Genomic DNA, 14,882 nt, shown 5'->3' with positions numbered 1-14,882 from the left:
TCCCCTCTAACCTTAAACTGATGCCCTCTCGTTCTCGATTCCCCAAACCTGGGAAAAAGACTGAGTGCATTCACCCTATCCATGCTTCTCATGATTTTATACACCTCTATAAAGTCCCTCCCCAGTCTCTTATGTTCTCAAGAAAAATATCCTAGCTTGTCCAACCTCTCCCTATAACTTAACATTTAGTCCAGGCAACATCCTTGTAAATTTCTTCTGCACTCTTTCCAGTTTAATAACATCCACCTATAGCAAGGTGACCAAAACTAAACACCATATTCCAAGTGCGGCTTCACCAATGTCCCATACAACTGCAACATAACTTCCCAACTTCTGTACTCCATGCCCTGACTGATGAAGGCCAGTGTGCCAAAAGCCTTCTTCAGTGCCCTGTCTACCTGTGACTCCATTTTCACAGAACCGTGCACCTGAGCTCCAGGGTCCCTCTGTTCCACTACACTCCTTTATGCCTTACCATCCACATTAAACTCCTACCTTTTGGATTTTCCAAAATGCAAGACCTCACATTTATCTATACTAAACTCCATTTGCCATTTCTCGACCAACTTCCGTAGCTGATCAAGATCCTGCTGCAATTTCTGATAACCTTCCTCACCATCCCTGACACCCTCTATTTTAGTATCGTCTGTAAACTTACTAATTATACCTTCTACATTCTCATCCAAATCATTGATCTAAATAACCAACAGTAATGGGCCCATCACCGCCCCCTGAGGCACTCCACTCGTCACAGGCCTCCAGTCCAATAGGCATCCTTCCACTATCACCCTCTGCTTGCTACAGTCAAGTCAATTATATATCTAATTTGCCAGATTCCATGTGATCTAACCTTCCAGAGCAGCCTACCATGTGGAACCTTATCAAAGGCCTGACTGAAATCCACGTAGACTATGTCTACCACCATGCCCTCATCAACATTCCTGGTCACTTCATCAAAGATCTCTAACAAATTTGTGAGGCATGATCTCCCATGCACAAAGCCATGCTGACTGCTCCTAATCAAAACCTGTCTTTCGAAATGCATGTATATCTTATCTCTCAGAATCTTCTCAAGCAACTTATCCACCACAGATATTAGGCTTACTGATCTATAGTTCACAGGATTTTCTTTGCAGCCCTTCTTGAATAAGAGCACAACATTTGCTACCCTCCAAACTTCCGGGACCTCATCTGTGGCTAACGATTAGCCAGGTCACCCGCAATTTCTTCTCTAGCCTCTTGCAGTATTCTTTGATATATGTGGTCAGAACAAGGAAATTTATCTACCTTCATACATTCAAATACATCCAACATCTCCTCTACTGTGATATGACTGTCCCCAAGATATTACCATTAACATCCCCAAGGCTTCATGTTTTTCTCCATGGTAAACACAGAGGAGAAATATTCATTGAGAATCTGGTCCATCTCCTGCGTTTCTATGCATACATGTCCACTTTGGCCCTTGAGGCGTCTTTTTCCTTTTTCCTTTAATATACTTAAAGAAACTCTTTGGATTCACCCTAATCTTCTCAGCCAAGGCTATCTCGTGCCCCCTTTCACCCTTCTTATTTCCTCTTCAGTAAACTCCTGTATTCCCTATATACCTCCAGGGATTCTCTTGATCCCAACTACCTATACCTGAGCCATGCCTCCTCCTTTTTTTCTGATCAAAGCCTCAATATCTCTTGTCATCCACGGTTCTCTATTCCTGTCAACCTTGCCCTTCACCCTCAAAGGTACATACAGACTTTGAACTCTGGCTATCTCCCTTTGCCTGCAGACAAACAACTCCAATCAAGCCCTGCAAACTCCTGTCTAATTCCATCAAGATTTACCTTGCCCCAATTTAGAACTTCAACCTGTGGACCAGTTTTGACCCTCTCCATAACTACTTTAAAATTAATAGAACTATGGTTACCGGTCCCAAAGTGTCATTGAGTCATAGAGATGTACAGCATGGAAATAGACCCTTCGGTCCAACCCGTCCATGCCGATCAGATATCCCAACCTAATCTAGTCCCACCGGCCAGCACCCGGCCCATAGGCCTTCAAACCCTTCCTATTCATATACCCATCCAAATGCCTCTTGAATGTTGCAATTGTACTAGCCTCCACCACATCTTCTGGCAGCTCATTCCATACACATACAACCCTCTGCATGAAAAAGTTGCACTGCAGGTCTCTTTTATATCTTTCCCCTCTCACCCTAAACCTATCACTGTAGTTCTGGACTCCTCAGGGAAAAGACTTTGCCTATTTACCCTATCCACGCCCCTCATAATTTTGTAAATCTCGACCAGTTACCTATCCTGCCCTATTTCCCAAAAGTATGTCGCGTTTTGCCCCTTCCCAATTAGGACTCTCTATTAACTGCTTGAGGAAACTTTCCTGAATGCACTTAACAAGTTCCATCCCATCTAAGCCCTTAACACTATAGTTGCTAAATTTGCTGGTGACACAAAGATCGGTAGGAAAGACAGGGTGCAAAAAGGACTAAGGAGGCGCAACAAGATAAACATAGGTTAAGTGAATGTGCATAAATCTGGCTCAGGGAGTGTAATTGGGAAAATGTGAAAGTATTCATTTTGACATGAAGAATAAAAAATGGTTGGAGATTGCAGACCTACGAAATGCAGAGGATCGGTGTCTTTGTTTACATCAATTATAATTGACAAGTAAGTAGGAAAATTATTTATCGTGAGGGGAACTGAATACAAAAGCAGAGGTTATGCTTCAGTTATAGGTGAGCAGTGTTCCCCCTAATTTTCTTACTGGCTGGATGCCCAAGAACAGCAGCAACTTCTAGAACCAGAAGTCAATGCCGCAACAGACGTGTATAGAACATCAGAGTGGCAGCTGAGAAGGAACAGTGCTGTCGTGAGCAGCAGGGATGGACTCCCAGCCTCTTTGAGGAAACCCAGCACAGACTCCCTTCTTTAAAAAGAATGTAATGCTGATCTTTTAACATTTTCTTTATCTTTCTAATTTATACCTAAGATTTTGTATATGGGTATCTCTGTAAGAAATGGTGACTTTTTATACTTTTCGCTGTACTCATTTATTCTTGTACTTGAGTACATGTGATAATGAACCTCATTCTATTTCCTCCTTTGTGATGAGAAATACTATTAAGTTTAAAAAGTCCCCTGTACCAATGCACTAATGATTGACAAAATATTGATTTTTTCATTATTTATAAACCTAGTCTATATAAAGAACAAAAAATTCCTTTACACATTAACCACTATGTCACATTTTTTATAGATAAGAGTATCCCCCAAGGAAAATGGATCACAATCATAGAATATAAAAAAACTGAATAAAGTGTTGAAATATAGACCAATCAGGATCATCTAACCAAATAAAATAACCTAGTCTTGTTCCCATATTTCCTTCAGATTTTCAAGCAGGATAACAACAGGACAAGTTTCGAATTTCAGCACAATTAATGTCTTTGCCCCACTGTAAACAGTGACATTGCTTTCCATCTGTGAAATCAGTGTGCCAAACTTATAGTTCAAACAGCACTCTTTACAGTTAAGAATGTGGTGCTGGAAAAGCACAACAGGTCAAACAGCATCCGAGGAGCAGGACAATTGATGTTTTGAGCATAAGTCCTTCATCAGGAATGAGGCTTGTGGGGAGTTGTGAGATAAATGGGAGGGTGTGGGGCTGGGGATGTGATAGGTAAATGAAGGGGGGAGGTGATAGATCGGAGAAGAGAATGGAGTGGATAGATGGGAAGGAAGATGGACAGGTCAAGATGGAGGTGCTCAGTTGGAGGCTAGGAACTGGGATAAGATGGGGGAGGGAAAATGAGGAAACTAGTGAAATCCACATTGATCCAGTGTGGTTGCAGGGTCTCAAGGCGGAAGATGAGGTGTTCTTCCTCCAGGCATTGGGTGGTTAGGGTTTGGCGATGGAGGAGGCCCAAGACCTGCATGTTGTTGGTGGAGTGGGAAGGGGAATTAAAGTGTTTGGTCACAGGGCAGCAGGATTAGATGGTGCGGGTGTCCCAGAGGTGCTCTCTGAAATGATCCGTAAGTTGGATGCTGTCTCCTGAATATAGAGGGGACCGCATTGTGTGCAATGGAAACACTAGGTGACGTGTGTGGAAGTACAGGAAAATTTGTCAGATGTGGATGAATTCTTTGGGGCCTTGGATGGAGGTGCGAGTGCAGGTTTTGCACTTCTTCCGCTGGCAGAGGAAAGTGCCTGGAGTGGGGTATGGGCTGGATCTGACAAGGGTGTTGCGAACAGAATGGTCTCTCCAAAATGCAGATAGGGATGGAGAGGGAAATAGGTTCCTTGTGGTGTGGTCTGTTTGTAGGCGGCAGAAGTGACAGAGGATGATGCGATGTATCCAGAGGGGTGGAAGGTGAGGACTGGGTGAGGGATTCTGTCCTTGTTGCAATTGTAGGGGTGGGATTCAAGGGCAGAGGTGTAGGAAGTGGAGAAAATTCTTGACCACGTGAGAGGGGATATTGCAGTCTTTTAAGAACTCTTTGCAGTTTACCAATATCCATGTTTTATTCAAAATTTTAGCTCAACAAAAGTAGCAAACCACTTGAGAACAAGAAAACTAGAGGGCACTGATTTAAAGTGAGAGGGGAAAGATTTAAAAGGTGGGCTTAGGAGCAACTTGTAGGGAATGACTGTCGGAGGTGGTGATAGATTCGATGCCATCAAGGGCAATTACAAAGGAGCGGGGTTGTGGGGCTACCACGGCTCTATCTCAGTGTAAAGTAACAGAGCATCAGCCACTGGGCTGACTGCCCAGCCCCCAATAACCCGCAAGCCCATTACACCCTCACCCACTCTGCACCTGCCGCGTGCACGCGCCCATGGCCCCGCCTCTCAGGCTGTGCGCCCACTGCCTGCCCCGCCCCTCGGACCCTGCGCGCGCCGATGGCCCCGCCTCTCAGGCTGTGCGCCCACTGCCTGCCCCGCCCCTCGGACCCTGCGCGCGCCGATGGCCCCGCCTCTCAGGCTGTGCGCCCACTGCCTTTCCCGCCCCTCGGACTCTGCGCGCGCCTACGGCCCCGCCTCTCAGGCTGTGCGCCCACTGCCTGCCCCGCCCCTCGGACTCTGCGCGCGCCTACGGCCTGACCCGCCCCTCGGACTCTGCGCGCGCCCACGGCCCCGCCTCTCAGGCTGTGCGCCCACTGCCTTTCCCGCCCCTCGGACTCTGCGCGCGCCTACGGCCTGAACCGCCCCTCGGACTCTGCGCGAGCCGATGGCCTGCCCCGCCCCTCGGACTCTGCGCGCGACGATGGCCCCGCCTCTCAGGCTGTGCGCCCACTGCCTGCCCCGCCCCTTGAGCGCTGCGCGAGCCGATGGCCCCGCCTCACAGGCTGTGCGCGCGCACCCACTGTCCCCGCCCCAGTTCCTGCCCCTGCCCCTCCCCCAAGTCAGGCCCTTCCTCCTTTCGCGCTTGCCCCCACCTCCGGACCCCACACCGTATTCCTTCACCTGTTCCAGCTGCCGTGTCGCATCGTTATCCGGGTGGAGGTTTCCCTTTCTCCGCTCCCCTCTGAAATCCACCACGCTGCTGTGAGTGAGGTGGTGCAGCGGAACCTGGCTGTCAGCCGCCATCGCAGCCGCTTGGCTTTCACACAACCTGAGACTGCTATTGCCAACAAAATGGCACCCGCGCTCTGTCCCCACTGCACATGCGCGGGGGGTCGGCGGTGAACCACGGCCGCGCGCATGCGCCTATTGGAGCGGCGCCTAGGGCTCCCCCACGCGGGTTAAGTGGTGTACTTACTGCAACATCACATCCCAGAGTGACTGGAAGAAGTAAGCACCTTGACAAAGCCTTGAGGTTGTGGGAATGCTGTGTAAATGCAAGATTTTCATTTAACGTGCTTGGTGTCAACAGTGATTTCCAAACCAGGGGGATAACACTCTGTCGTTTGTGTCAATAGATGTGTTCTCTTTGTGGATGGACTTCCTTTTCACATTTTCCATCATCTTTTTAATTAAGACAGATCATGTACAGTTACTAACTCTGGCTGAATATTTGTGGGAGATTCATTCAGGTGTCCCATTCACATCCACAATTGAACTGCCCAACAGGTGGTACAGTGCCTGCCTGCACTAATTGGGAAGCACACAAACCCCTTATCACTGATGACCATACACTAACTAGAAGTGGTGAAATAAAATGGAAATAACCTAATTTCTATACCTCTGATATTTGTCCCAGGCTTTTGTTAACTCATTTGTGGGATGCAAGTTCACTGGCAAGGCCAACGGTTATTGCCAAATTTAATTGGTCTTGAACTGCTTAAGTTAATGTGGTGTAGGGGCACATACAGTGCCTAACATTCCAAAATTTGTAACCATTGACAGTAAAGGAACTATATAGTTCCAAGTAATGATGGTGAGTGTTTTGGAGGGGACCTTGTAGGTTCTAACATATCTATTGCCCTCGCCTCCTTAAGTGGTAGAGTTCATAGGATTGGATGGTGTTGCCATAGAGTCATACAGCACGGATACAGCCCCTTCGGTTCAACTAGTCCATGTCAAACATAATTCCAAAGTAAACTAGTCCCATCTGTCCACTCCTGGCCCATGTCTTTTCAAACCTTTCCTGTTTATCTAAGTGTCTTTTGAGCCTGAAATCACCACATTCCACATGCAAACCACCTGGTATGTAAAAGATTTGCCCCACATAACTTCTTAAAATCTCTCTCCTGTCACCTTATAAATATGACCCCCCAGTCTTGAAATCCCCCATCCTAGGTAAAAGAGACACCCACCATTAACCCTATCTAAACCTCTCATAATTGTATGAACCTCTGTAAGGTCACCTCTCAACCTCTTATGCTCCAGTAAAAAAGTATCAGCCTATCCAGCCTTTCTTTATAACTCAAATGTTCCATAACTGGCAAAATTCAGGTAAATCCCTTCTTATTCTTACAACATAAAGGGACATTCACAATTTACCATAATGCAACTGTAACATCCTGGAGATTAAATTCAATTTATGGAGACTCTTAGCTAATCCCTGAGATTTAGTGACCTCAAGATTAAGATAATGTGATCCATTTCTTGTTGGTCTTCCAGTTGGGTATCTGAATTCCATCATTATATTTAAAAGTCTCCAAATCGCAACGACTATCCTAAACCCGGGACATCTGGCAGCCTGCAATAGGTCTCACGAATACCCTTTTCACCTGCTACACTCCATCTCCTGCATTCACAATTTTGGGGATAATGAAATATACTTAGGAATTTTAAACTTTTTTAGTATCTCTGGTTAGGAACTATTCAAGTAGTGGGATAATGCAAGCTCATTAACAGTCTGACAAGGCTCCGATGGCCCCCTTTAGACCAGCTGGTATTGTGTTTATTCTTGTAAACTGTAAGGCTGGTGTGGGCTTCTAGAACTATAATTTGAGGAGCCCCCACCCATCTATGCTTGACGTTCACCTAGAATTTCCAGTGTCTTCTTTCTGGGATTGTCTAAAGCAAAGCTGGAATTTGTAACATTCCCACCAAGCTAAGACTGATGAACTGTAAATTCCAATTTGTTACTTGGATGTTATACAAGACTTCACTGGGTCAGCCACTTCACCTGATGAAGGAGCAGCACTCTGAAAGCTTGTAATTTCAAATAAACCTGTTGAACTATAATTTAGTCATGTGTGACTTCTGACTTAATACTTCACTATGGCTAATGCATGAAAAACTAGTTTTTGAGCTGTACAATTTATAAACTAATACAACTTTTGGTTCAAGGTCTTTATGATCGTTCAATAACATTGTCTTGTATCATCTATAGTTATCATTCTGTCAACTATTTTTACATTATTTATTGTCACAATTGTAGATCAAAGTCTCATATTATTAGTGGACATTTTTAATTTTAAGATTTTTTTCGAAAAGGAGGACTGCCACAGAAAAAAGTATTATGGATGTAAATTCAGTGGTATAAAATAATGAAGGGCATGGTGGTGTGAATAACCGGGGTCTTTTCCCCAGGGTAGTTGAGGAGAAAGTGAGGTCTGCAGATGCCGGTGATCAGAGCTGAAAATGTGTTGCTGGAGAAGCGCAGCAGGTCAGGCAGCATCCAAGGAGCAGGAGAATCGACGTTTCAGGCATAAGCCCTTCTTCAGGAGTGAGGAAAGATTTGTCTAGAACCGTCTTGTCTACAACCATTGGTGAACCTTTGTTATGACACGGAGATGGACAGCTGAACCAAATCAACCTTTCTACCTCTGTATTCACAATACAGTGAAATTAAACCGCCAAAGACCTCAAAATGGGCCCCAATGGTAACGAACTAGAATTTTGAATAACCAAACCCAGACACTGCGAAATAATCAATTCCAGATACCAGTTGTACTTGAAATAAAAGACATCAATTTATTAATTATATTAACTTCAGCAACACAATAATCTAACTGGCCTGAAGAAGGATCACTGGATGCGAAATGTTAACTTTGCTTTCTCTCCACAAATGCTGCTACACCTGTTGAGTTTCTCCAGCAGTTTATACTTTTGTAATCTAATTAGTCTACGTTTTAAACTCAAAAATCTTTGTTTATACACACACAAAACAACCCCACTGCCCTCTGGCTGAACACTTTAACTCCCCCTCCCACTCCGCCAAGGACATGCGTGTCCTGGGCCTCCTCCAAACCCTTACACCCGACACCTGGAGGAAGAGTACCTCATCTTCCTCCTTGGGACCCTCCAATCACACAGAATCAATGTGGATTTCACCAGTTTCCTAATTTCCCCTGCCCCCATCTTATCCCAGATCCAAACTTCCAATTCAGCACTGTCTTCTTGACCTGTCCTACCTGTCCATCATCCTTCCCACCTATCCGCTCCACCCTCCTCTTCGACCTATCACCATCACCCCCGACTTTGTATACTTATCGCACTCCCAGCTACCTTCCCCCCTAGCCGCACTCCCCTCCCATTTATCTCTCAGCCTCCTTGGGCCACTCCCTCATTCCTGATGAAGAGCTTATGCCCAAAACATCGATTCTCCTGCTCCTCGAATGCTGCCTGACCGGCTGTGCTTTTCCAGCACCACACTCTTTGACCATTCACACATAAGACAGACAAACAAAAAGAAGTTAAGGGATATATAAAAGAAAATAACAAAATTGGCCCAGATTACTGAAATGATTTTCATGATGCATTGTTCCACAGGCAGAGGTGATGGTTTCTTGGTTGATTTCTGAACATGTCAATCTGGGTCATCTTTACAGTTCACTCAGATAAAGGCAGTAAAAGAGTCAAAGGGATGCACAGCATGAAAACAGACCATTTGATCCAACTTTGTCCATGCCAACCAGATATCCTAACCTAATCTAGTCTCATTTGCCGGCACTTGACCCATATCCATCTAAGTTGAGAGTGTTTTGCTGGAAAAGCACAGCAGGTCAGATAGCATCCGAGGAGCAGGAGAATCGACGTTTCAGGCCGAAGTCCTGTTAAAGGGCTCTGGTCCAAACCGTTGATTTTCCTGCTCCTCGGATGCTGCCTGACCTGCTGTGCTTTTTCAGCAACACACTCTCAACTCTGATCTCCAGCATCTGCAGACCTCACTGTCTTCACACCCCTCTAAACCCTTCCTATTCATGAACCCAATCAGATGCCTTTTAGATGCTGTAATTGTATCAGCCTCCACCACTTCCTCTGGCAGCTCATTCCATATACTCACCACCCTATGTGTGAATAAGTTGCCCCCTAGGTCCCTTTTAAATCTTTCCCCTCTCACCATAAACCATACACCCAACTATACGCACTCAACACACCCATTCCTCATTAAACACCTCCATTCTTTCACTCCAACATTCACACCCACCCACTCGCACACTCTTACACCCACATTCACACACACACTCAACCATACTCACTCAGACACACTCAACTCACTCACAAACACCTACATTCTCTCACACCCAAACTCACTCACATTCACCAACACACACCTACACTCTCTCTCATGCACACAGACCACAGGCCCCACACTCACTCTCTCACACTCACAAAATGCCTGCACTTTCGCACACACTCATTGGCAGACACACACATACACTAGCCGATTCTCCTGGCGTTATGGTCGGTAGCAAATGGCATTGTTTGAACATTAAAAAATTCTACCACCACATATTATTGTGTTGCTAAGTCATTGTGCTCCACTTAGCCAGGTTGTTTATGACCACAACTTTTAACTGCTGTAAATTGGCACATCACCAATTTAGTTGAAGGAAACTTGCTTTAAAAAATCTTGCTATATATACTGCATGGAGGGAATGTCCATCCACATTTAACAGTGACATTATTGTCTTCCATTTCAAAGAACAGATTGATAGCAGTTGAATTAAACTGTTGCACATAAGTTCTGGAACAAGTGACATGCTGTACTGTAAGTAAATCCTTTTTCAATGTGCTCTAAATGATAATAGTTGTAATAGTGAAAAGTAATGCTAATACCTTTAAAGCCATGTTGTAGTTAGAACTGCAGAATAAGTAGCCATTTTGCCCATCCAGTCTATACTAATGTTCTGTAATCAGGACAGTCCCACAAAAGTCAGTACATTTCTATTCTGTTAGGTAGCTTGACCCAAGCTAAAGCCCGTGGTTAGATTAGTTACAAGTAATATAATTATCCAGAAAGACGCATCATAAGTTTGACTGTCACGGTAGCTGCCTACTAGTCAAGGTAATATTTCAAACATACTCTGGTATATAATGAGCTTTCGCATCAACCACTCAATACAGCTTCCTTTGTCCACCACAGTGCATGAACTTTCCCAGTGGAATTATAGAACATAGAACATAGAAGAATACAGCGCAGTACAGGCCCTTCGGCCCTCGATGTTGCGCCGATCCAAGCCCACCTAACCTACACTAGCCCACTATCCTCCATATGCCTATCCAATGCCCGCTTAAATGCCCATAATGAGGGAGAGTCCACCACTGCTACTGGCAGGGCATTCCATGAACTCACGACTCGCTGAGTAAAGAACCTATCCCTAACATCTGTCGTATACCTACCCCCCCTTAATTTAAAGCTATGCCCCCTTGTAATAGCTGACTCCATACGTGGAAAAAGGTTCTCATGGTCAACCCTATCTAAACCCCTAATCATCTTGTACACCTCTATCAAGTCACCCCTAAACCTTCTTTTCTCCAATGAAAACAACCCCAAGTGCCTCAGCCTTTCCTCATACGATCTTCCTACCATACGAGGCAACATCCTGGTAAACCTCCTCTGCACCCGTTCCAGTGCCTCCACATCCTTCCTATAGTATGGCGACCAAAACTGCACACACTACTCCAGATGTGGCCGCACCAGAGTCTTATACAACTGCAACATGACCTCAGGACTCCGGAACTCAATTCCTCTACCAATAAAAGCCAGTATGCCATATGCCTTCTTCACCGCACTATTTACCTGGGTGGCAACTTTCAAAGATCTGTGTACATGGACACCAAGATCCCTCTGATCATCCACACTACCAAGTATCCGACCATTAGCCCAGTACCCCATCTTTTTGTTACTCTTACCAAAGTGAATCACCTCACACTTAGCTACATTGAACTCCATTTGCCACCTTTCTGCCCAGTTCTGCAGCTTATCTATATCCCGCTGTAACCTGCCACATCCTTCCTCACTGTCAACAACTCCTCCGACTTTCGTATCATCTGCAAACTTGCTCACCCAACCTTCTAACCCCTCCTCCAGGTCATTTATAAAAATGACAAACAGCAATGGTCCCAAAACAGATCCTTGCGGAACACCGCTAGTGATGACACTCCAAGATGAACCTTTGCCATCAACTACTACCCTCTGTCTTCTTCCAGCCAGCCAACTCCTAATCCAAACCTCCAACTCACCCTCAATGCCATACCTCCGTATTTTTTGCAGTAGTCTACCATGGGGAACCTTATCAAATGCCTTACTAAAATCCATATACACCACATCTACCGCTTTCCCCTCGTCCACCTCCTTAGGCACCTTCTCAAAGAATTCAATAAGGTTTGTGAGGCACGACCTGCCCTTCACAAAACCATGCTGACTATCCTTGATCACATTATTCCTATCCAGATGTTCATAAATCCGATCCCTCACAATTCTCTCTAAGACTTTGCCCACAACAGAAGTGAGACTCACCGGCCTATAGTTACTAGGGTTATCCCTACTCCCCTTCTTGAACAAGGGAACCACATTTGCTAGCCTCCAATCTTCTGGCACTACTCCTGTAGACAACGAGGACATAAAAATCAAGGCCAATGGCTCTGCAATCTCCTCCCTTGCTTCCCAGAGAATCCTAGGATAAATGCCATCAGGCCCAGGGGACTTATCTATTTTCACCCTTTCCAGAATTTCCAACACCTCTTCCCTACATACCTCAAAGCCGTCCATTCTAATTAATTGTGACTCAGTATTCACATCGGCAATAATGTCCTGTTCCTGAGTGAATACTGACGAAAAGTATTCATTCAGTGTCTCCCCAATCTCTTCAGCCTCCACACGCAACTTCCCACTACTATCCTTGACTGGACCTATTCCTACCCTAGTCATTCTTTTATTCCTGACATACCTATAGAAAGCCTTAGGGTTTTCCCTAATCCTACCAACTAAGGACCTTTCATGTCCCCTCCTTGCTGCTCTTAGCTCTCTCTTCAGGTCCTTCCTGGCTACCTTATAACTCTCAATCGCCCCAATTGAACCTTCACGTCTCATCTTGAGATAGGCCGCCCTCTTCCATTTAACAAGGGATTCCAATTTCTTATTAAACCATGGCTCCCTCACACGACCCTTTCCTCCCTGCCTGACGGGTACATACTTATCAAGGACACTCAATAGTTGCTCCTTGAACAAGCTCCACATATCAATTACGCCCTTGCCTTGAAGCTTACTTTTCAAAGCCACACATCCTAAGTCATGCCTCACCGCATCATAATTTCCCTGCCCCCAGCTATAACTCTTGCCCTGTAGTGCACACTTATCCCTCTCCATCACTAGAGTAAAAGTCACCGAATTGTGGTCACTGTCCCCAAAGTGCTCACCTACCTCTAATTCTAACACCTGGCCTGGTTCATTACCCAGAACCAAATCCAGTATGGCCTCACCTCTTGTTGGCCTATCTACATATTGTGTCAGGAAACCCTCCTGCACACATTGGACAAACACTGACCCATCTAACGAACTTGAGCTATAGCTTTCCCAATCAATATCAGGAAAGTTAAAGTCCCCCATAACAACCACCCTATTACTTTCACTCTTCTCTTGAATCATCCTCGCAATCCTTTCTTCTACGTTTCTAGGACTATTAGGAGGCCTGTAAAAAACTCCTAACAGGGTGACCTCACCTTTCCTATTCATAACCTCAGCCCAAACTACCTCAGATGGCGAGTCTTCATCCATCGTCCTTTCCACAGCTGTAATCCTATCTTTGACAAGCAATGCCACACCTCCCCCTCTTTTACCCCCACCTCTGACCCTACTAAAACATTTAAACCCTGGGACCTGCAACAGCCAATCCTGTCCCTGTTCTACCCATGTCTCCGTAATAGCCACAACATCGAAGTCCCAGGTACCAACCCACGCTGCAAGTTCACCTACCTTATTTCGTATACTTCTTGCATTGAAGTATACACACTTCAAGCCACTTTCCTGTTTACAGGCACCCTCCTTTAAAATTGATGCCATGTTCCTAACCTCCCTACACTCCAGGTCCTGCACCCTAAAGCTACAGTCTGGGTTCCCGTTCCCCTGCAGGGAATTGTAACCTTTGTTGCAACACAGATGTATTCTATGCCAAAAACCTTGTTCAGTCTATACTCAGGTGTCGCTGTGACAATGGGGTCCAAGTAAAGAGCTTCAGTTGAAAGCACATGCTTTCCCTTAAACATTGCACCTCGAAGATATTTAGTTCATTTCCATATGGTCAAAAGAATCTGTGAATGTCTGGCATCTGTGTCAGGCCATCCTTCCATGATAACGTTTCATAGTTGCTTCATTCATGGATCATTTACTTTGTTTTCCTGAAGTAGGTACGTTTGAACTGAGAGAAATTCATCAGATCCACTTTAAACACATCTTGCACTCCATGTCCATACTGTCTATTTATAAGTTCATTGGAACTTATGCATTCTAATGTAGACTTGGTAGTCTGCCCAGTAGGTCTGAGGTAACTATTTTGGTACCAGGTTCTTAGCAGATGTCAAATTTATACCTCTGACACTATACCTTTGAGGTTTTTGATGTCTGACTGATGCACATGTAAAATGTTTTGTGTTAAATCACAGTCAATAGTTTGTGATTGCTTGAGTGAACTGAAATAGTGAACTGTCTACTAAACAGGTACATATAGGACTTTGTGATACCAACCACTAGAACAAGTATTTCCTGCTCTATGTTGGAATAATAGGATTACAATTATGAGAGATCTTTGGACCCAGTGAAATTGGTTTACCATCTTATATGATGCATGCTCCTGGCCCTCTCTGAGATGCATCAACCTCCAGGATTGTTTTATTCCTTGTGCTGTAGTACTGCAGGCTGTAATTTTGTACTGGCAATACTTGTTTGAGTGTTTTAGCAAGTAGTTGATGGCCCTCCTGCCATTCAATGGGGTATCTTTCTTGAACAGCCCTCTTAACAATGTTTTGTTGGAAAGGTTTGGTATGTAGGAAGTTAAAAATTCTGAAACATCTCTGCAGGCCTTGTTTGTCTTGGGAGATAGGCATTGTATCTTATATCTTTGACTTTGCCAGAATTGGAACAGATCTCATAACCTCAATAATTTAGAGCCAAAAAAGGCATCTGACCTACAGTCACCTGGTGGTTGAAGACGAGTCCTTCATAGCTAGCTGCCACTTTCAGTGAGAGCAGATTTCAG

The 14,882-nt window shown here is 44.9% G+C and overlaps 1 protein-coding gene across 4 annotated transcripts in view; it reads right to left on the bottom strand.

Moving 5' to 3' along the window:
* The window catches only part of LOC122565142 (uncharacterized), a 106,656-nt gene extending 100,993 nt beyond the window's left edge, over positions 1–5,663 (bottom strand). For 2 of the 4 annotated variants that reach the window (XM_043720807.2, XM_087976186.1), the window contains exon 1: positions 5,476–5,662. In XM_043720807.2, coding sequence (XP_043576742.2) covers positions 5,476–5,598 — 123 coding nt within the window. In that variant the 5' untranslated portion in view covers positions 5,599–5,662. Of the gene's footprint in view, positions 1–5,475 lie in introns of all 4 variants that reach the window. The other 2 variants (XM_043720808.2, XM_043720809.2) reach the window with 2 other exon arrangements.
* Between the last annotated feature and the right edge of the window lie 9,219 nt (positions 5,664–14,882).

Source organism: Chiloscyllium plagiosum, unplaced genomic scaffold (assembly GCF_037043375.1).
Source record: "Chiloscyllium plagiosum isolate Xiang-an unplaced genomic scaffold, Cpla_swu_hap1 HiC_scaffold_28, whole genome shotgun sequence".
In the NCBI taxonomy this organism is placed as follows: Eukaryota; Metazoa; Chordata; class Chondrichthyes; order Orectolobiformes; family Hemiscylliidae; genus Chiloscyllium; species Chiloscyllium plagiosum.
This window is presented reverse-complemented; position numbering and strand designations above follow the sequence as displayed.